Here is a 24336-nt window from a genome sequence, read left to right as displayed (position 1 = left end):
AGGACCTATTATGACATATGTAGAGAAAGATAAGCTGGTTAGGAGAGAGAGATGGTACTTTTAGAGAGAGTTAAGGGGTATTATGTCATAACAGGACCTATTGTAAAATAATAGGACCTATAATGTAATAATAGGACCTATTATGTCATAATAGGCCACATTGTGACATAATAGGTCCTATTGTGACATAATAAGTCCTATTGTGACATAATACAACCTATTATGTCATAACACCCCTTAAGAGGACCTACTATGACATAAGACCCCTTAGTAGGATCTATTATGACATAATATGATCGATTATCACATAATAGGACCTATCATGTCATAATAGGTCCTATAATGTCATAAGACCCTTTAAGAGGACCCGTCATGTCATAAGACCCCTTAAGAGGCCTATTATGACATTATACCCCTTAGTAGGACCTGTTAAAGGGTATTATGCCATAATATGACTAATAATGACATAATAAGATCTATGATGATGTAATAGGTCCTATTATGTCATCATAGGTCCTATTATGACATCATAGGTCATATTATGTCATAAAATCCCTTAAGAGGACCTATTATGACTTTATACCCCTTACTAGGACTTGTTAAGGGGTAATTATGTCATAATAGGATCTATTGTGACATAATAGGACCTATAATGTCATAATACAACCTATTATGTCATAATAGGTCCCATTGTGACATAATATGACCTATGATGTCATAATACAACCTATTATGTCATAAGACCCCTTAAGAGGACCTATTATGACATTATACCTCTTACTAGGACTTATTATGACATAAGACCCCTTAGTAGGACCTATTATAACATATGTAGAGAAAGATAAGTTGGTTGGAAGAGAGAGATGGTACATTAAGAGAGAGGTAGAGATGTATATATAGAGAAATATAGGTGGGTAGGGGGTAAGGGGAGGTGTATAGAGAATGCGGAGATAAAGAGTAAATAGTTAACCTTGGACATGAGAGAGAGTTAGAGACATAGTTTTAGATTTTGGGAGAGAGGGGACAAAGAGAGATAGAAAGGAAAAAAAAGACAAAGAGAAATGTGACTTATATATAAATTTTATATTTCATGTATATATAGCTCTTTTTTTTTTTTAATAAAAAAAGTTAATTTAAAAAAAAAAAAAGGAAACGGGATCTTGTTTTGTTTTTGAAATGGGATCAACGGGATGGGATCCCATTTTTTTTTTGAAATGGGATCCCGTTTCTTAGATCTAGGCTCAGGATCCTGAACCTAAACGGGATCTCGTTTCAAATTTTGGCTCAGGATCTTGACGTGAAATGAGATCCCATTTCGTTTCTCATGAGCTCCGTGCAATTTGCCATTTTTTTATAAGTGTAACACTTCCACACTAAGTTGACACAACTTTGTGCACTTACTTGTTACCATTGTAACATAGATGGCCACTTTGAAAGAGAATGCAGATTGAAAGAAGGTAAAAGTGCAAACTATGCTCAAGAAAGTAGTGAGAATCCTCTTGATCACTTATTTTTATCTTATGCCAAGGGTGAAAATACTAGTAAAGATGTTTGGTACCTAGATTCTGGATGCTCTAACCATATGACATGGAATGAGAAGTTGTTCTCAACAAAGGATGGAAGTTTCAAATCCAAGATCGAGCTTGGTAATGATAAATTATTGGAGATTGCTGCCAAAGGAGCTATGGAGGTCCAAACAAAAGAAGGTATAAAGAGTATTCATGATATTTATTATGCTCCACAATTGAAACATAATTTGTTAAGCGTTGGGCAGCTATGTGAGAAAATTTATAAAGTAGTCTTTGAGATTAAGACATCTACTATCTATGATAAGAATAAGGGTAATAGGGTGATCATTGTTGTGCCTATGACAAGAAATAGGATGTTCCCCTTGAGGTTTGGTGAACATAACAACATTTTGGCAAATATGGCTTATGAGGATTCAAGTTGGTTATGGCATCTTAGGTATGGGCATTTAAATTTTCATAGTTTGAAGTTTCTAACCTCCCATGCATTAGTTTCTGGTTTGCCCAATGTTGAGGAACACAAGGAGGTTTGTGAAGGTTGTGCTAAAGGAAAGCATGCATGGGAAAAGTTTCCAAAGGGCAATGCATGGAGGGTCCATCACCCACTTAAGCTTATTCATTCAGATATATGTGGTCCTATGCAGACTAAGAGTTTGGGTAAGTCATCATATTTCATCACTTTTATTGATGATTATTCACGAAATTATTGGGTATATTTTTTGAAGGCCAAAGATGAAGCCTTGGATACATTCAAGAAGTTCAAAGCCCTTGTAGAAAATGAGAAAGGGTGCAAGATCAAATGTTTAAGGACTAATCGTGGAGGAGAATTTTTCTCAAATACTTTTCAAAGTTATTGTGATCTTAATGGCATCAAGAGGCAAATCACAACTGCATACACACCTCAACAAAATGGAGTAGCTAAAAGGAAGAATCGTATTGTGGTTGAAATGGCAAGGTGTATGTAACAAACCAAGGGATTGAGAAATTTTTATTGGGGAGATGCAGTTGCTACAACGATGTACATCCTCAACTGTAGCCCCGCTAGTGCACTAGGAAAGATGACTCCTTATGAAGCTTGGTATGGAAAAAGGCCTAATGTTAATCATTTCAAAGTTTTTGGTTGTTTGGCTTATGTACATGTACCTGATCAGAATAGACAGAAGTTAGATGCAAAGAGCGAGTCATGTATTTTTATTGGGTATAGTGAGAAAATAAAGGCTTATAGATTGTATAATCCCCTCACTAAGAAGCTTATTGTTTCAAGAGATGTAATTTTTGATGAAGGGGGAGTTTATGGTCATCAAAAAGGCCATATTGAGAAGAAAAAATCTATTTTGAATGATGATATAATTTTTGATATTGACCATGAGCAGCCAACTAATGTTTCTGTATCTAGTGGTTTAACTCCACCAAGCAACCCTTCATCAAGTTCTTTAGTACCAAGTTCAAGTCCAGTTTCTTCTCCAAGTTCTACAAGGAAGGTAAGGAGATTGAGTGATATCTACCAGAGGAGTGGAAATCAAGTACATGAAGAAAACCCATTAGGTGAGACAGTGAATTTTGCTTTATTATCCAAGGTTAATTTTGAACCATCATGTTTTGAAGATGCATGTACTAATGAGGTTTGGGTGCAAGCCATGGAAGAAGAGATGGATTCCATTCACATGAATGACACTTGGGAGTTAACAGAACTTCCGCATGACAAGAAAAAGATTGGCACCGAATGGGTCTACAAGACCAAGTTTAATAGTGATGGGAGTGTTGAAAGACACAAGGCAAGATTAGTTGCTAAAGGCTTCACACAAAAGTATGGAATTGATTATGAAGAGACATTTGCACCACTAGCAAGACAAGAGACCATAAGAATGCTGATTTCATTAACAACTCAAAAGAAGTGGAGCATACATCATATGGACATGAAAAATGCCTTCTTGAATGGGTACTTAGAAGAGGAAGTATATGTGGAGCAGCCACAAGGGTTTGAAGTGGAAGGAAAAGAGAATTATGTCTATAGGTTGAAGAAGGATTTGTATGGCCTCAAGCAAGCACAAAGAGCGTGGTATGCCAGGATTGATGGATACTTTCAGGAAAATGGCTTCTAGAGAAGTAAGAGTGATCCTACCCTTTACTACAAACAAGAAGGTACTGATATTCTCATCATAAGTTTGTATGTTGATGATATTTTGTATATGGGTAGTAGTTCTAAGATGAAAGATGAATTCAAAGCTGATATGATGAAAGAATTCGAGATGAAAGATCTTGGTCTGATGAAATATTTTCTAGGAATGGAGGTTTATCAAAGTAAGGATGAGATTTTCATTTGTCAAACAAAGTATGCACATGATATGTTGAAGAAATTTAATATGACCGATTGTCACCCTGCCTCCACTCCAAGTGCTCATGGAGTTTTGTTATGTAGAGATGATGGTGCTGATTTAGTTGATGTGACAACTTACAAAAGTATTGTGGGGAGCTTGATGTTTCTAACCCACACAAGGCCTGATATTGCATATTCAGTTTCACTTGTTTCAAGGTATATGACAAATCCATCTGAAATACATATGAAGGCAGCCAAGAGGATTTTGAGATATGTGAAAGGGAATTTAAATTTTGGTATTCATTACTACCCTTATGAAAAGCTCAATCTTGTAGGCTTTAGTGATTCAGATTGGGGAGGTAGTAAGGATGACCGTTTAAGTCTACATCTGGGAATTGTTTCTCTTTTGGTTCTGGATTAATTACTTGGAGCTTAAAAAAACCAAGTATTGTTGCCCTCTCATCCACAAAAGCAGAATATGCTACAATTACCTCAGGAGGTACACAAGCTCTTTGGCTCAGAAAAGTTTTGGAAGAAATTGGAGAAAAACAAATTCAGCCTACAATAATTTATTGTGACAATGTGAGTGCCATCAAGTTAGCTAAGAATCTGGTTCATTACAACATAACAAAGAATTTTGATATGAAATATCACTTCATACGAGATTTGGTGCAGAAGAAGGATGTTGAATTAAAGCATATCAACACCTAGGATCAACTAGCGGATATATTCACCAAAGCGGTTGTAAAAGCTCAGTTTTTAGCACTACGAGATAAGATTGTGAGCCCTCTCAGCATCAAGGGGGAGTATGTTGATAACTGATGCTGTTCGAGCATGCAACTCCATGCAGCTCATAACTGTTTTTAGCCTCCACCACGATACACTAGCATGCAGCTAGATTAATTTAGGATTGTATATTATTAGTTAATAGTTTTTTTATTTCTCATGCAAATAAAGCATGCTATGCATGTAGTTAGACTATTCTTAGATTAGAGCTTTCTTTAGAATTGTTGGTTTTTTTTTCATTGAATATTGCATGCCATGCATGTTCTATTTTTAGAGACTTTGAATTCTTTTGTTAGTGAAGCTGGAAAACTCTATTTATAGGGAATCTTTGTATTCTTTTTATTAAGCAGTAATATAGAATGTGCGTGCTGTTCTAAAAAATAGAAAACTCTGTTTTATAAATTCTAAGTTGTGTTTTATTTTATCTCTCAATTTTTATTGTTGTTAGTTGTTTTCTCTGTTATTATATTTTTCTTGATCAGCTGGCTATAAGAATAGGGGCAATTTTAGATTCTACAATTATCGTGCAGTACGACCACCTCGAAAATTTGCACAAGTAATCCAATACATATTCATCTGATAACTATTTTGACCTATACTTATTTATAAATGCCCTAATTATCATGCAGTATGAGTACCAATAAAGTTTCACAACTTCTCCAATCAAACATTAGAATTTTAACTATTGGAGGTACAAGTGGGTGGCTATTGGTACATATGAAACATTTTAGCACGCTATTAATTATACTTTTTTGGATTTTTTTTAAATAGTAATATGGGGGTTGGTTGAGCAAGGAGTGAATGGTTATTGGAATATGGGCAATAATTAAGACCCTTCCCCAGTGAAGTTTATTTAAGATGCATTTAGGTTATTTATATTTATGTTTGAAGTCATATGATTGTGGCACTTTTTATAATCTTATGTCCTCACCTCTTTCACTTTTTATAATCTTGTGTATCTTATATGCATTGCATAACAATATTTATTTTTTCCTATTCTCTTTATGAAATATTATTTTTGATTTTGTATGTAATCTATGATATTTAAATTTGTTGTATGGCTTACATGATATTGAATATTATCAATAACAATGCTATAAAATTATTTGATGTCATAAAAACATAAAAACCACACCACTAAAAGTGAAATTACCCACCAAAAACTACCCAAAAAATAAAATTGAAACCACTTATTATTATTATTATTAATGTTAGCATGATAGAATTTGCATGTGATAGATACAGTATTGAAAATTCTGCCAAAAAAGATTCCACTATAAGATATAGTTGTAGACCAGTTGTCATCCCTCCCTGAATTTGTTTTTTAATAGACCAAATACCAAGAACAACATTATTTTTCCCCTTTTTTTTAACATTCTTATAACAAGTCCCTGACGCAAACTAATTAACATAACTTGGATAAGACACGACAATACCATCAATAAATCTAATTAACATGCTATTGTCCACCACTTCTGATTTTATTTGGAAAATCTATACCAACAAATTGATTCCTCCTGCAAATATGTCAAAAGCTTTTTGTCTCCCCCATCAAATTGTCTACCACTTGGTGTGAAGTCGTTTGTTTTTGCCGGCCACTCGCACAGGAATTTGGGAGGAAAGTGTGGCGATTTAAGTTATGGTCTATGCCTTCCTCGTTTCTTCCACACCGATTCGTCTACCAAGCTTCCTCATTTCTTCGAGGACATTTCGCTTACTTTTTTTTAATCTTTATATAACTCCCCCGTTTCTCTCTGCTGTACCAATTTCTGTACTTGACTTCCTCAGCATCGCCCCTGCTTCCATTGCTTTCCTCTGTCTCTCTCTGTTCACTTAAATTCATCAGATTCCATGGCTTCGACTTCTTCTCAATCAGAGATTGAGATTGTAAATGTTTTTGATGCCCTTGCTCCACCATCTGCATCTGCATTTGCATCTACTTCTGCCACATCCTCTTCATCACCATTGCCCTACAATGTTTTTATTAATCATCGCGGACCCGATGTAAAACACAAGCTAGCCACAGATATCTACAATGTCCTCACTAATATGGGTTTCAAGGTCTTTCTTGCTTCCCAGGATCTTCACTTGGGGGATTTCTTCCCCACAGAATTACAACAAGCAATGTCTAGTTCTTCCCTTCATTTAGCAATTTTTTCTCCTACATATGCAAAATCGCCATGGTGTCTTGCCGAGCTATCCTTTATGCTCAAGACTGGCACACCGATTATTCCTATTTTCTACAGAGTAAAACCTGAAGATATCCGCCATTTGAAAGGAACCTACGCAGATTCCTTTTTGGAGTATGAAGAGAAGGGTAGATATATACACAAGCTTGAGGAGTGGAAGAAGGCACTCTGCGATGTCTCATTTTATAAGGGCGAAATCGTCAATACTGATGAGTAAGCAACACATAATCTCTCTTTTCTTCTGTACATCTGTTCTCATACCATAATGAAACATTTCTCTATTTGCTCGTATTTGGTTAAATCATCACTATTTAGTAATTCTTCTTCATTTTTCTCTTTCCAAAATCATGTTTCACCATTGTTCAGAGAGAAGCGAAAGGTGTTGAAGAATATTGTGAATCGTGTATTAGAAGTTACTAATATAGTACCATTAGAAGTAGCAAAATATCCTGTGGGGCTTGAAGAACTTGTAGCAGATTTTGAAATGACAGTTAGTGAATTCGTAAAGATTCATTCTCATGTTCAAGTTGTGGGAATTTGGGGCATGGGTGGATCTGGAAAAACAACTCTGACGAAAGAATTGTACAATAAAAAATGTTCATTCATGAAAAATTCGAGTTTTCTTTTCGATATTAGAAATGCTGCAAAGAAAAATGAGTTGCCTAAAATGCAGATGCAACTCCTCAAAGATTTATAGTGCAAACACAATGACCAAACACTTAATAATATAGAGCAAGGTAAGAAGATTCTGTCTAATTATTTGAGATCTGATCCTGTATTCATTGTTTTGGATGATGTGGATCATCCGGAGCAACTAGAATCTTTACTGCCAGCAAAGGCTAGCCTTGCATCGGGGAGTTTGGTCATTGTTACAACACGAGACCAGGAAGTCCTCAAGCTTTGCGGCATTCCCTGCATTTATAAAATGAAATCAATGAATCAGTTTCATGCCAGGCAGCTTTTTTGTTGGCATGCATTCTTACAATCTTCTCCATTGTTGGGATATGAGGATCTTGTTGAAAAAGTCATTACTGTTAGCAGTGGGTTACCTTTGTCTTTAAAGTTATTTGGAGCTCAGCTTTATGATTGCTTTAATAAAGATTTATGGGAAGAGGTATTGAAGAAAATCTCTAGAATATTATCTAATGATATTATAAATAGGCTGAAAGTAAGCTATGATGCATTAGACAATGAGGAGAAACAGATGTTCTTGGATGTAGCTTGTTTCTTTATTGGCAAAGACAAGACGACTGCCATTGCAGTGTGGGAAGGATCAAGCTGGAGTGCTCAGTGGGGTTGGAAGAGCCTTGTAAATAAATGTCTTGTTGAGGTTGACAATGAAAATAAGATAAGGATGCATGACCACTTAAGAGATTTAGGAAGAGAAATTGCAAGGACTCTGTCACTCTATCGTCTATGGTCTCCGAATCAGTTTACAGACATTGACAGACAAGAGAAGGTTAGGCTAATAATTTTTTCCCTATACTGCTAGAAAATTAGAAATCATGGAATTAAATTTTTTATTAATAAAAAAACATTTCAGTTTGTCGATTTGTATGCGCCTTATGTCATTCCATTTTAAGTTTGTTGCTTTTGCTTCTCTCTATCCAGGTAAGAGGAATGATATTGAACGCAGCAAATAATGATGTTCACAAGTTTCCTGGTTCCCTGTGGAATACAAGCTTGTGGTTTTGTGGCTTCAAAATAGCTAAACGACCTTTCTGTAATGAATTGAGAGTGTTTGTGCTAGGAGAAAACTATGAGAACTATTTAAACATTATCAAATCATCAAGAGAGTTGGCATGGCTTAGCTGCACCATAATTGCTCATAGAAATCTTCCATCATGGATGCCATTGAAAAATTTAAGAGTTTTAGAACTTTACGACTGCTACAAGATTGTAGGCCTGTGGAAGGATGGAGTGGAAGTTCAAGTAAGTATCTTTCCTTTACGGTTCTCTCCAATCTCTATAATAAGAGTAAAAATATTCTTTACAATCTTTATCTTTCCCTTAATTAAATTCAAAATTGGCTGTAGGCTCCAGTGCAGTTAAGAGTGTTGATTATTTCTTCCTGCAATAAATTAGAAAGAATTCCAAAGTCCATAGGATATCTCAAGAATTTGAAAAGGATATCGTTGTCTAGCTGCAATGTGAAAAGACTGCCAGAGGAATTTTGTCGTCTTCAATCACTGGAGCACCTGCAGTTGCGAGAATGTGAATGGCTCACAGTACTGCCCACGTCTTTTGGCCATTTGACAGGTCTGCGGCATCTAGATTTAGGGGGTTGCTCTCAGTTGAGGGTGTTGCCAGATTCTTGTAAGCATCTCACTTTCTTGCAACATCTTCATTTACAGGATTGTGAGGACCTAACCTTACAGTCAGACATCCTCGAAAACATGTCAAAGCTACAGTATTTGAATCTTAATGGGTGCACTCAACTGGAGGAGTTGCCGCGTCACATCACAAATCAAGTTTCCTTGAGTGAGCTCTATTTAAAATATACCAGGTTAAGGGAGCTCCCAATTAACATCGGTCAACTCAGCAAGTCGAGAGTGATGGAGATAGGTCCAAATCAAGGGTGTTTCCAGATGCAATCTTTACCGGACTCTATGGGAAGGCTCACTCTTTTAGAGCGATTGGTATTAAGAAATTTAAAAGTGGAATCATTACCAAAATCATTGACGCAACTGATTAATCTTCAGACTCTAGAAATAATGAATTGCCCAATCAGTGAATTTACTTTCTGGAGCAATCTCAAGGACTTACAACTGAGGAGAACAAGAGTGTCAAAGATTTCAATGTCTGACGACTGCTGTCCCGGCCTTAAAATTCTCAAGCTTTGGGAAAATTACCATTTAACGGAGGTCGACAATCTACCAACAGCAGTGGAGGATATCCATGTGATGCACTCTGAATTGCTAAGGAACATAAGTTGTATTGGTGGCGTAGTAAACCTTCAATACCTGAGGCTAATCTACTGTCCAAAGTTGGGCACGCTTCCACGTTTAGATAAATTAGCTTCGTTGAAAGTATTTAGACTCTCAGGGGTCAACAAAGTTGAGACAATACAAGGTTTACAATACTGCACATCATTGGAGTCGCTTAAGATAGAAGGTAAATGTTGGGAGGTGTCAGGCATTGAAAGTTGGGAGCACGTGGAAAGATTGAGATGGCTATGTCTCCAAGCAAAGAAGAGATCAGCTGTAGAGCGTTGCATTAAAACGATTCAGGTAATAATTATTTCAGAAATATATAATTCTAATTTTTGTCTATTTCATTAGCATCATGGACGTCGACTTTCCTTTTTTGGACAGAAATGGCCGGATGATGTAGTAATATGTACAAAGGCAGTGGCTGGTGCTGGATCCCTTTTGAACTCTTCAGCATTTCCCGATCTCTCTGTCATCCACTCCATTGCTAACAAGGAATTTAGCTCTGACAAGAATATCATCTTTGACCTGTTTAACCGTTCCTCCGATGGCAATGCGATGATGCTGTGTTTGGTTCTGAATTGTTCTTTCTCTCAAAGTATGCGATTCTATATTGACAATGAGGCTTATTCAACAATATTTGCGGGGAAGGTGGACGAGGGTAAATGGGCATTGATAGTTGTCTTCACCCAATATTCTGAACGGTTCACTGCACAGAGGTTCCGCCTATATGGTGAAGTATGGAGTGGTGAAGTGGAGAGAGGAATGGTTGTGAGGGGCGAGGAAAACAGCGTGGTGGAGGGTTGCCGCCGCTTATTGGCACTCCTACCAAGTTGATAGTGCAGTTATCAAATAATTTAATGGGATTATATTTGTCCTTTTGAATCGAATAATTTAATGGAAATTATTAATCAAATGTTTATTTTAATTATTTAATGTAAATTTTTTTAATTTATTTTTAAAGGAAAATTTAAAAGTAGTTCACTTTTCAATTAAATAATTATTTTTTATATATAAAATTTATATAATTTTAAATAAAATTATTATATTTTAGTTTTTAATTATTATAAATTATTTATTTTTAATGTATCTTAATATATTGATTAATGGATAGATTGTTTTTACTCAAAATTTTGTACTTATCTCATTTTACATATAGACATTTCTACACTTCATTATTACCACATGCATATGTTCATATGTCCTTGGACACAACATAACTAGATTCTCTAGTACTATCTACAACCCATGTGCACTCATCTTGATTTATCATTAGCTAGATATATGCATGATCTTTTCTTGATATACCCATCACTATTCTTATTCTACATACTCACATTCTTATTTTTAGATTACATTCACTTTCATGAATGAGTGTTAATTTTTTTACTTTATGGTCTATGACCTTATGAGTAGTGAATTCTTCTAGTATGAATGTTGACTTCCTCTAGCATGGACAATGACTCCTTTTGACATGAACCATCAATTTTTATTGTTTATCATCTATGTACGATTCACTCTCCTTACATTATTCATCTATCTTTCCTATATCCTTATATCTTTCTTCTCTATTCCATTCTATTGTCTACCTAGTCCTCTATTACATTGTATCTTTTCCTATAATAATATCTAGCTAGTAAGATGCATCTCTTACACCATAATAATAATAATATATGGATGAATCCTTTTCAATCAGGAGTTCCAGAACATCCTTCTAGTGGTTTGCAATATGGTTTGTGTTACTAAGTGGATTTGTCTTTTCCTTGCTAACATCATCCCACCTTTCAAAATATTGTCTTATCCTCAAGACAACTCTACTACTATTTTTTTAGTAGAATAGAATTGTAGATTTTTTTGAGATTAGCAAGAGTGCCATCCCATTGTACCTTGGTATGCTGCAACAGTTGATTATGCGCATTAATATGCATGACGAGGCCTTTTACCTTTGTAAGTGATGAAGGGATTTTTTACACCAAATTTTATGAATCCTTCAGGAGGGCAATGATGTGGTCCAATCACAAAATAACTACTTCCCTAAGTTGATGGAAATTATGCCTTTTCTATTCCCTCTAATCATGTAATGGTTGAAATTGAACTTTTAGAGATTCTATTTGCGGCCAGGTGTTCTCATATAAATCTTGTAAGGCATCATAATAATTTTCCACTTGAAGAATATGTAACTCTATTTTATCCATCCGAATCTTAAGCTATGATGTGATAGTGGGCTACTAAATACAAAGATGATATAAGTCATTATTGTTGCCTTCTATGTTTTTTAATGTGTCGATGTGGGCTTCTCTTGGGGTATCTCATATACTGATATCTTAATATGTCCTACAAGTGGTCAAGAGGAATCCCCTTGTAGATGGGGACATGTACCCTAGATATCCTTCACAATATCTTCCAACTCTTTAGTGCTATCTACATGATTTCTTTCCTTCGTCCAGTCTGTTAAGTCCCCTAGTTGATTTTTTTGATAAGAGAGATATTACTAAGCTCTTCCTAAGATCCAACCAACAATAATCAAAGTGATTGCAGAGAGGCTATTAGGTGGATTATTATATTTGGTCAAGAATTATTTGATAGATTACATAGGAAAAGTAGTGGAGGATTAAAAGGTGTCAAGGGTATGTGTGTCTTAGTAATCTTCTCCTTTTGGGACAGTGCTTGAGGGAACTACCTACGTAACAACTGCGTTTTAATTTTTCCTATTCTTGTGTAGCCTTTTCTCTTCTATAATTTAGTACAACAACCAATTGAATTGACAGTATATATATAAGATCCTCCAATGTGGTGTTAGAAGCCACCATGTATCTTATCAATGCTCTCTCAATGATTACCTGACTAGGTGTTTCTATATTGTCATAAATTTTGAAGGTATTCTCTACGACCTCCTTTTGGAATAGCCCACTATAGATTTGGGGCTATCCCACATTAGCGAAAGTGGAGAATTATGTTGGGGGGCGGTTTGAATGAACTATGGGGGTTCAAGCGAGCCCCCCCTCCGGGTTCGATTGAACCCACCATCGGACACAGGTTTGATCGAATACCGGGTGGGTTTGCGGGTTCAATCGAACCACTTAAAAATTAATATTTTAAGGGGTTCGTTCTAACCCCCCATTCGATCGAACCCAATTTAAAATTGTTTTTTTTCAATCTTCTATAAAATCCGAAAACAAGAGTTAAATTGTCATTTTCAAACTTGTATTTTTTTGTCCAGTGGGGGTTAGAGAGAACCCAACGTCAGCACCATGCCACCATGCCCTGTCTGCAGCAACCAACACGTCTCACCTTTCAGCTTTCGACCTACATTATTTCAGGTGCACAAAATAACCCTTTTTTTGTTTAATAATGTCTTTTTTTAATTAAATTTATCCAAAAATTAATAAATGATTTTTTTGTTAATTTATTTTTTAATTGAATAATTGTATATTTATTGTTTTTCAGCATTTTAGAAAAACATTTGATAATTTAATGTTTTGATTGAAATTTGTCAATTTGTTTTTAAAATTACATAGCTGTATATGTATTTTTTTTTCAACTTTTTTAAAAAATGTTATGAAAAACTTAGAAAACTAAGGTATTAAATTAGAATTTAGAAAAACATTAGCAATTTTTTTTTTAGAAAAATGTTACAAATCTAAATATAATAAATTAAAACGCTAGAAAATTTAATAAATTTTAATTTTAAAAAACATTAGAAAAATTAGATAACAAATTTAAACAAAGTAGACAAAATAAATCCTCTACAATGTGACCCCTTTTCACATCCTATTATACACACAACAAGACCCCTTACGACCCCTTAAGACCACATATGCCCCTGATGACACTATACGTCCCCTTAGGACCATAGAGGATCGCATAATGGATCTTAAGGGGTCATGCATGGTTCTAAGGGGTCACACATGTGTGACCCCTTATAAAAGTCTAGTGTGTATGACATACCCCTTAGTCCATTACATAGTGTCCTAAGGGGTCATATTTGGTCCTAAGGGGTCACACATGTGTTAACAAATGCGTGACCCCTTAGGACCACATATGACCCTTTATAACATCCTAGTGTGTATGACATACCCCTTAGGATCACATAGTGTCCTAAGGGGTCATATGTGGGCCTAAGGGGTCACAAATGTGTTCTAACACATGCGTGACCTCTTAGAACCACATATGACCCCTTATAAAATCCTAGTGTGAATGACATACCCCTTAGTCCATCACATAGTGTCCCAAGGGGTAATATATGTGGTCCTAAGGGACCACACATGCGTTAACACATGTGTGATCCGTTAAGACCACATATGACCCCTTATAACATCCTATTGTATACAACATGTACCCCTTAGGATCACATAATGTCTTAGAAGGGGTCATATGTGGTCATAAGGGGTCATGCATGTGTGTTCTAACATTGTATGTATGTGTGACCCCTTAGGACTGGACATATGACCCCTTATAACATCCTAGTGTCTACGACATATGATCCCTTAAGATCACATGTACAGTGTCCTAAGGGGTCACGCATGTGTTCTAACACATGCATGACCCCTTAAGACCACATATGACCCCTTAGGACCACATGTGACCCCTTAGAACCACATATGACTCCTTATAAAATCCTAGTGTTAATGACATACCCCTTAGTCCATCACATAGTGTCCTAAGGGGTCACGCATGCGTTAACACATGTGTGACCCCTTAGGACCACATATGACCCCTTATAACATCCTATTGTATACAACATGTACGTGCCTTAGGATCACATAGTGTTGTAGAAGGGGTCATATGTCCAGTCATAAGGGGTCATGCATGTGTGTTCTAGTTCACTATATGTATGTGTGACCCCTTATAACATCATAGTGTCTATGACATACGATCTCTTAAGATCACATGTACAGTGTCCTAAGGGGTTGAATATGTGGTCCTAAGGGGTCATGCATGTGTTAGAACACATACGTGACCCCTTAGGATTACATGTGAGCCATTATAACATCCTAGTGTACATACGCCATTCCCCTTAGGATCACATATTACAGATTTAATAATTTTATAATCATATGCCCATTACAAAAATACAATGATCTCTATTTTTTTGAGATATGGAGTTCAATAACAAACAATATCAAAAAATTTAGAGAAGAACTTACATTCCATTTTGTAGATCAATGCCCATGTTTTAGTGAACAAAAAAATTAATTTTGATATACACAAAAATATAGGTCTAATTTTTTTTGTTAGACTTAAAAATATTATATATCATGTTCTTGAATTTTTGATGTATTCAAGATTTAAATGACAAATATATCTATCTATATGTGTGTGTGTGTGTGTGTGTGTGTGTGTGTGTGTGTTTTAATTTAGTAAAGTTTTATGTATATATCTTTAATGATCGAGTCTCTCTCTCTGAAATTAATGTTAGATCTCTCTCTCTGTGAAATTAATTATGTTATCTCTCTCTCTCTCTCTAAAATTAATTATGTTATCTCCCTCTCTTTGAAATTATTGTTATCTCTCTCTCTTTGAAATATATGTTATCTCTATCTCTCTCTGAAATTAATTTTATCTCTCTCTCTCTCTCTCTCATGAAAATGATCTCTCTCTCTCTCTCTAGAATTTAATTGATTTTAATTTTTAATGTTTTAAATTGAATGCACTTCATGTGTGTGTGTGTGCTTACGTATTTATTTTAACTTTATGACATACCTAGATAGATGGCGTCCCAGGATATACCTTCACAGGCTCCTGATCAGGATCCACCTGCACAGGTTCCTGATTAGGATCCACACATTGATGATATAGATCTTCCACACTAGGATCCCTTGTTGCCCGACATTGCTACCATTTTCTAGTACAGTGATCGTGAGCTGCATAGGGTGAGGGTCATATTAGATGATCCCCGTACTGATGGCGTGTACAAGAGTACATGCACATCCATTTTTGATAGTTTGCAGACTTTGAGGGACTGCTTAGTTTCTCACACTTCATTCTCACTTGAGCTTAAAAAAGATATATATAGACAGTTGAGGAGTGAGGTGAGGGGTCTTGATTCTTTTGCTGATATGGTGAGGGTGGTCTCAAAGGAGATCATCAAGGAGATATGCTTTCCACAGTATCAAGAGAAGAGTAAGGTGGGAGGATATCAGGTCACGAGATGTATCGACCCACGGGTTGCATCATTGATTTACCCACGCTTCTTAGCTGCCCATGGTCATTATCATAATAATGACCAGATACCATTATACTTTGCACAATAGGTATTTGCTGAGGTTCATTGTCAGATGAAACCAAACTACCTTGATATTCCAACATATTATGGACATGGGAGGGGCAAGATTGCTGATAGAGATGCATATCGTAGGCGTGATAGAGCTCTGCCTAGACATAGGGACCTTTTTGGCTAGAGATTTCTAGTAGTAGTCCCAACCCTCGTCCCCATAGTGGATCACGTTGTGATTGCTTCTTAGAGAGAAGCAATTGATAGGATTGGACAGATTGCATCAACAACATCCACCATATCATCTGACAGGCTGGGCATATATATGATGAGCCGACCATGTTCGAGATCATCCACAGATTATGCATCTTCTAGTCACAGGATGGCTTCGGATTCAGATGATCAGTATATTACTACTGGCATCCCCTCCGTAGATGAGGTAGCAGCTATAGTCAGAGGTAGTAGACATGTACAAATGTCGCAGTATTTAGTCGAGGACCCGCTACTTTCTTACCATTTTATTTCATCTCGACTTCAAGGATACCATTGACTGCTATTAGAGAGGAGATTCTCAGAGACGGGCATGCTACCACTGCATCGATGCATACCCCGAGGTAGTCACAATATTCTTATCACTCTACGCATGCTCCGGGCACTAACCCACCTACAAATCACTCTGTTGCTGTAGAGGAGGAGATATGAGATGATTAGGTCCATATCACAGATGAGGGCTTGGATTCATTTGAGGAGAACCTGCGAGGTTTGAGCCATTCTGGGTTTATGGATATGCTACTACACTCAAACACTTCATCCACGATGCCTAGTCATCTAGTTAGCCCCTTACACTCCTCAGTCATATGTACAACCAGAGAGAGATATGCAGACACGAACTTGATGTGGTTGATATGATCACGAGACATGATAAGACTATACAACCTACTCCTGATACACATGTATGTACATACATGTGCGTTTAAATGTTTACAAGACATGTATATGTTCTAATGTACGATAAATCTATATATAAATCATTTAATAAATAATAGTTCTAAGTTAATTTGTATCATTTAAATTGATCCTAGACTAATCCTTATATATATATATATATATATATATATATATATATATATATATATATATATATATATATATATATATATATATATATATATATATATATATATATATATATATATATATATATATATATATATATATATATATATATATATATATAACAATTAGCCAAAATCAATCTCCTTGTAGAAGCTACTTCAATCTATTCATTAACTGAAAAGTAGATCTAAAAATATCAGTAACATCAGGGTTACTGAAATTTCATAGATTTCATAATTATATTTTTGTGACCCTTTTAAAAAATTCAGATAATCTTTTTATCTCTTCTGCCAATCTATGTAGATTAGATCTACCATCTATGTTTTGATCATCCTTCGTCTTTTGACCTTTTGCCTTTATTAGTCTGAATATTTGCTTCTTTGGTGAACACATAATTTAATAAGAAAAATGTAAAAACAATCACCATTTCATTTACAGGCAAGAAGGTGGCACACCAAGTTAGATGTTCACAGAAGAGAGAGCTATCATGACTGGTTTGGACACCTGGACTGTGTTCAACCTCTTGTAAAACAATTAATGCAGGCAGTTCAAGGAAAAGGTTAATTATAAATACACTCTGAATAGAAATCCAAAACGCTCCCAGATAAACTAATATAATAATGAAGTATAAAAAAACATGATTTGTTTTTAATAAGAGCTGGAAAAAAAACCAAAACCAAATAAAAACACAGACTAATTTGCTCAAAACCCTCATTTTGGCATTAAAAAAAATGGAAATGAGTTCCAAAAAAAATCTGAAATGATAACTTGACTGAACATAATAAACGTCTCCACAGGATTCTATAAAAATGGTGAGTGAAAAAAAAACCAAACCTGATCGAACAGGGTCAAATTGCTCAAAACAGGCAGCGATGCGAAACCCTGAAAATACACAACTCGAAAATTAAGAATTCAACGGGAAAAATCCATCAACAGGAGATAATCAAATAAATGGCAAGCCATGCTATACGAAAATAGATTTCCCTAAATAATCTCACCACCCACTTCACTAACAAGGAGGCCACACTATAATCCCTTTACAATGCAATTGCAGGGTCAACTAATGTTCGCCAGTAGAGATAGTTTCCACTGTGAATCAAACAGAAGACAAAACTCAATGTGCAAACCACATTAACAAAAAAATTATTTTGAAGTATTACATTGAACTTCATCAAAGATTTCATATTGTTACATGTTAAAGGAAAAATTATCCCATTCGAGTAAGACTGCAAATGGATGCCTAATTGCCTTACCGAATGAGGAACAAAAATCTGTCAAACACAGTGATCTACTGCACAAGGACTGCACTCAAACCATCACATAATTATTTTATTGGCTCAGAATAAATCTTTTCCTTTTGTTTGGCTTAGTGCATCGAAAATCTATAAAAGATCAAAGTAAATATCGCTCCCTCTCTCTCTCATTCACTCCATCTCTCCTACTCTATATCTTTATCTCTTTATTTCTACGACTCATCTTTCTATCTCTTTCTCATCATAAATTTCTCCACCTTTTAAGTTTTTTTATCTCACTATCTCTCTCCCATCTCTATCCCTTTTCCTGACCCTCTCTATGTCTTCCAATATCTATATCTCCCCCTCTCCCTCTCCTCTATATATTGAGAAATCCCCTCCTCTCTCTCTCTCTTGCCTCCCTCTCTATGTCTTTGTCCCTTTGTCCCTCTTTATCCCCCTTATCTTTGTCTAACTCTTTCCCCCTCTATCTCCCCTTGTCTCTATCTAGATCCCATTATACCTCTCTACATCTATCACCCCATCTCTCTCTCTCTCTCTCTCTCTCTCTCTCTCTCTCTCTCTCTCTCTCTCTCTCTCTCTCTTCCTCCTTCCCTCTACATCTTTAAACATGTCTCCCTCTCTCTATCCATTAACCTCTCTCCCTCTATCTCTTCCTATACCTCTATACCTATATCTCTTTGCCTCTCTATTTCTATCTCTAAATTTTTCATCTTCCATCTCTACATCTCTCTATATATCAATTTCTATCTCTATAGTTATCTTTTTATCTATCCATCTCTCTCCTAAGTAATATATTTTTACCTCTTCCGTCTTAATACATCCTCTCCTATCTCTCTTTAACTCTCCCTTTGCTTCTCCATATTCATATCTATCTCTATATGTATCTTCCTCTCTACCTTTGTCCCCTACCTCTATATCTCCTTTTCCTATTGCAAATATAACATGATCCTCTTGGTAATGAAGCCTACTTTTCTTTGTGATTCAAAGGTTTTGTTGCAATTATTTTTTGATCCTTGCAAGTGGATGCATAGCTAATTTGAAGTTATCACTTTTTCATTGAGATCTTTGTTGCATAAACAACATCATTTGCTAAATAGAGCCTACCAATTGACCTCATTTACAACACAAATGAATCCAAAAAATGAAACAAAATTATTCCTAACTAACCTTCCACAACTTTTCAGCGTACCCATTACACACCACGATGCAATGACTAGTTATAATTATTTTATATATAAAATAACATGTTTGGAAGAGTCAAACGAATAAGGTACCAAATAACCACAATTGGAGTTGGTAGCAGACGTGCATATACGACAAAATTCAAACAAGTATGATTTATGATTTGTATATACTTTCCTCAAAAGAATACCAGATAAGATATTATTTAATTCATAGGTGAGTACAACTAACAACTTGGAATTCGTTAAACCAGAAAATGCTTTTCACATTGTAGCTTTAAATCCTGGCTGGTATTTCATTGCTCTAGTAAGTTCGTTAATTTATATTATTTGACCTTGGAATTTTGATTTAACATATTTTATTATTATTAAACTATAGATAAATGACGCAATATGCGCTAAATCAGTGCGGTAGAGATGAAATGTCACCTTCGCTGAAGTTTAAAAATCCATCCCATCCACATCAGTGACGAAGAAGCAAACAATTATAGCTCATATTTTGGACATTTCATACTTCAAAACAAGAAATTGAGCGTATGATCCGGTATAAAGCATTTTGATTCTGTCGGCCATATTTATTTTTGTCAATTTTTGATTTCAACCTTGATTTTGCCAGCGCATCTACTCGATTATGCCTTCCTCGTTTCTTCTCTCTGCTCGCTTACTTTTTTACGTCTTCATATAACTCACCTACTTCTCTCTGCATCGCCCCTGCTTCCATTGCTTTCCCCTCTCTCTCTCTGTTCACTTGAATTCATTAGATTCCATGGTGTCTACTTCTTCTCAATCAGAGATTGAGATTGTAAATGCTTTTGATGGCCTTGCACCACCCACTGCATCCACTTCTACTACATCCTCTTCATCACCATTGCCCTGCAATGTTTTTATTAATCATCGCAGACTAGACGTAAAACACAAGCTCGCTACAGATATCTACAATGCCCTCCATGCTTTGGGCCTCAACGTCTTTCTTGATTCCCACGATCTTCACTTGGGGGATTTCTTCCCTACACAACTACAACAGGCAATGTCTCGTGCTTCCCTACATGTAGTGATACTGTCTCCCACATATGCACAATCGCCTTGGTGTCTTGCTGAGCTATCCTTTATGCTCAGCACTGGCACGCCTGTTATTCTTGTTTTCTACCGAGTCCAACCTGGCGATCTCCGTCATCTGAAAGGAATCTACGCAGATTTCTTTTCGGAGCATGAAGAGAAGGGTAGATATATAGACAAGCTTGAGGAGTGGAAGAAGGTACTGATGAGTAAGCAACACACAATCTCTCTCTTCTTCTTGTACATCTAATATCATACCATCCTTTCCATGAAATATTTCTCTATTTTATATATGCTTGTCTTTGATTAAATCATTACTATTTATTAATGCTTCTTCATTTTTCTCTTTCCAAAATCATGTTTCACCATTGTTTAGAGATGATCGAAGGGTGTTGAAGAATATTGTGAATCGTGTATTGGAAGTAATTAATATAGTACCTTTAGAAGTAGCAAAATATCCTGTGGGTCTTGAAGAGTTGGTAGCAGATTTTGAAATGACAGTCAGTGAATTTGCAAAGGTTCATTCTCATGTTCAGGTTGTGGGAATTTGGGGTATGGGCGGAGCGGGGAAAACCACTCTAACAAAAGAATTATATAATAAAAAATATTCATCCATGAAAAATCACAGTTTTCTTTTTGATATTAGAAGTGCCGCAAGCAAAAGCAAATTGCATAAAATGCAGAGACAACTCCTTCAAGACTTAAAGTTCAAATTCAATGATCAATCATTTAACAACATAGAGCAAGGCAAGAATATTCTATCTAATTATTTGAGATCTGTTCCTGTATTCATTGTTTTGGATGATGTGGATCATCCAGGGCAATTAGAGGCTTTCTTGCCTGCAAAGGCTAGCCTTGCATCTGGGAGTTTGGTTATTGTTACAACACGCGATAAGGAAGTCTTGAAGGTTTGCAACATATCCTGCATATATGAAATGAAATCAATGAATCGATTTCATGCCAGGCAACTTTTTGTTGGCATGCATTCTTACAACCTTCTCCTTTGTCAGAATATGAGGATCTTGTTGAAAAATTTATATGTGTTAGCAGTGGATTACCATTGTCTTTAAAGGTATTGGGAGCTCAGCTTTATGATTGCTTTAATAGAGATTTATGGGAGGAGGTATTGCATAAAATCTCTATAATATTACCCAGTGATATTATAAATAGATTAAAAGTAAGCTATGATGCATTAGACAGACAAGAGAAACAGATGTTTGTGGATGTAGCTTGTTTTTTTATTGGCAAAGACAAGATGACCGCTATTGCAGTATGGGAAGGATCAGGTTGGAGCGGTCAGTGGGGTTGGAAGAGCCTTGTAAATAAATGTCTTGTTGACATTGACAATAAGAATAAGATAAGAATGCATGACCATCTAAGAGATTTAGGAAGGGAAATTGCAACGACTCTTTTACTTATCGTCTGTGGTCTTCAAATCAGATTATGGACATTGGCAAACAAAAGAAGGTGAAGTTAATAATTTTTTCTATGCTAACAAATAAAAATAAAAAATCATGGTATTGAATTTTTTATTTGAAGTATAAATTTTTTCTCTTTTGTCGGTTTGTATATTTATGGTTTTGCTTTTCTATATCCAGATGAGAGGAATGATATTGAACGCAACAACTAGTGATGTTCACAAGTTTCCTGATTCCCTTTGGCATACAAGCATGTGGGTTTGCGGCTTCAAAATAACTAGAAGGTCTTTACCTTATGAATTGAAAGTTTTTGTGGTAGGAGAAAACTATGCCAACTATTTACACCTTGCCAGATCATCAAGAAACTTGGCATGGCTTAGCTGCACTGGAGTCACTCATAGAAATATTCCATCATGGATGCCATTGAAAAATTTAAGAGTTTTGGAACTCCATGACTGCTACAAGATAGTAGGCTTGTGGAAGGATTCAGTGGAAGTAATCTTTCCTTATGATTCTCTCCAATCTTTATAATTTGAAGTAAATATTCTCTGCAATATTTATCTTTCCCTTAATTAAATTCAAAATTGGTTGTAGGCTCCTATGCAATTAAGAGTGTTGATTATTTCCTCCTGCTCTAAATTAAAAAGGTTTCCAAAGTCCATAGGATATCTTAAGAATTTAAAAAAGATATCCATCTCTAGCTGCAATGTGAAGAGATTGCCAGAGGAATTTTGTCATCTTCAATCACTCGAGTACCTACAGTTGCAATATTGTGAGAGGCTATCATCACTACCTACCTCTTTTGGCCATTTAACAAACCTACGACATCTAGATTTAAGGGGTTGCCTTGTATTAAGGATGTTGCCAGATTCTTGTAAGCATCTCACGCTCCTACAACATCTTGATTTACAGGAGTGTGAGGAGTTCACCTTACAATCAGATATCCTAGAAAATATGTCAAAGCTAGAGTATTTGAATCTAAATGAGTGCACACAGTTGGAGGAGTTGCCTCGTCACACCACAAATCAGGCTTCCTTGAGTGAGCTCTATTTGAATGAAACCAGGTTAAGGGAGCCCCCAATTAACATCGGTCAACTCAACAAGTTGAGAGTGATGGAGATAGGTCCACATGGAGGGTGTTTCCAGATGCAATCTTTACCGGACTCTATGGAGAGGCTTACACTTTTAGAGCAATTGGTATTAAAAAATTTAGAATTGCAATCACTACCAAAATTTACTTCTTTGTGGAGGAATCTAAAAGAAATACATCTCCACCGTGCATTCACAAGGGTTTCAAAGATGTCAATTTCTGATGACTGTTGTCCTAGCCTTAAAACTCTAACAATTTCTGATGACCATTTAATGGAGGTTGACACTCTACCAACAATAGTGGAGGATATCTGGGTGAAGAGGTGCAAATTGCTAAGGAACATAAGTGGTATTGGTGGCATTATAAACCTTCAATACCTAAGGCTAAGCCATTGTTCAGAGTTGGACACGCTATCATGTTTTGATAAATTAGCTTCACTGAAAAGATTTACACTAGAAGGGGCCAACAAAGTTGAGACGATACAAGGTTTACAACACTGCACATCATTGGAGGAGCTTAAGATAGAAGGTAAATGTTGGGAGGTGTCAGGCATTGAAAGTTGGGAGAACGTGAAAAGATTGAGAAGGCTACGCCTTGTAGCAAAGTTTAGATCGGCTGTGGACCGTTGCATTCAAACGATTCAGGTAATAATTGCTTCCAAAAACATATAATTTTTTAAAAAATTTATCTCATTATCATTGTGAATGTTTGGTTTCCTTTTTTTAATAGAATTTTTATAAATATAATTTCTAATTTAAAAATCAATTTACTTTTGTCATCATATAAGATTTTTTCAATTTTATTGAGAATTTTTTTTTTCTTACTTTAGATGTCTTATCATTGTGAATGTTTGGTTTCCTTTTTTTAATAGAATATTTTTAAATATAATTTCTAATTTAAAAATCAATTTACTTTTGTCATCATATAAGATTTTTTCAATTTTATTGAGAATTTTTTTTTTCTTACTTTAGATGTCTCTATCCGGAATTGAACTTGGGTCTCCGCAATGAGAATCCAATATTTTAACCAGTTAAGCTCAACCCCTTGGACAATTGAGGAAGTTATTATATATATATATATATATATATATATATATATATATATATATATATATATATATATATATATATATATATATATATATATATATATATATATATATATATATATATATAGAGCTGTTAATTATTATAAATTAATAAATGTTAATATATAATGTAGCAATAAATATATTTTTTACTTACAATCTATCAAATT

At 35.4% G+C, this 24336-nt stretch overlaps 4 protein-coding genes across 4 annotated transcripts; all 4 read left to right on the top strand.

Moving 5' to 3' along the window:
* The first annotated feature begins 6346 nt into the window (after positions 1-6346).
* LOC131053345 (TMV resistance protein N-like) lies at positions 6347-7538 on the top strand. The gene is made up of 2 exons (XM_057987945.2): positions 6347-7031; positions 7185-7538. Exons 1-2 carry the CDS (start codon positions 6481-6483, stop codon positions 7513-7515), a joined length of 882 nt encoding a protein of 293 aa, XP_057843928.2. The 5' UTR covers positions 6347-6480; the 3' UTR covers positions 7516-7538.
* A 205-nt stretch (positions 7539-7743) lies between these two features.
* Positions 7744-9180, top strand: LOC131855831 (disease resistance protein L6-like). Its single transcript, XM_059217323.1, has 4 exons — positions 7744-8277; positions 8430-8750; positions 8855-9077; positions 9173-9180. The coding sequence occupies exons 1-4, from the start codon at positions 7744-7746 to the stop codon at positions 9178-9180; spliced, it is 1086 nt and encodes a 361-aa protein (XP_059073306.1).
* LOC131053315 (uncharacterized) lies at positions 8440-10596 on the top strand. Its single transcript, XM_059217896.1, has 2 exons — positions 8440-10048; positions 10133-10596. The coding sequence occupies exons 1-2, from the start codon at positions 9215-9217 to the stop codon at positions 10583-10585; spliced, it is 1287 nt and encodes a 428-aa protein (XP_059073879.1). The 5' UTR covers positions 8440-9214; the 3' UTR covers positions 10586-10596.
* A 9685-nt stretch (positions 10597-20281) lies between these two features.
* Positions 20282-24089, top strand: LOC131053316 (disease resistance protein RUN1-like). The gene is made up of 5 exons (XM_059217322.1): positions 20282-20770; positions 20970-21479; positions 21644-21889; positions 22902-23723; positions 24051-24089. Exons 1-5 carry the CDS (start codon positions 20282-20284, stop codon positions 24087-24089), a joined length of 2106 nt encoding a protein of 701 aa, XP_059073305.1.
* The last annotated feature ends 247 nt before the right edge of the window (positions 24090-24336 follow it).

The sequence above is a fragment of the Cryptomeria japonica genome, chromosome 3, assembly GCF_030272615.1.
Source record: "Cryptomeria japonica chromosome 3, Sugi_1.0, whole genome shotgun sequence".
NCBI classification, from domain to species: domain Eukaryota; kingdom Viridiplantae; phylum Streptophyta; class Pinopsida; order Cupressales; family Cupressaceae; genus Cryptomeria; species Cryptomeria japonica.
Note: the sequence above shows the minus strand (reverse complement) of the source record. Positions and strands in the feature narration are given on the sequence as shown.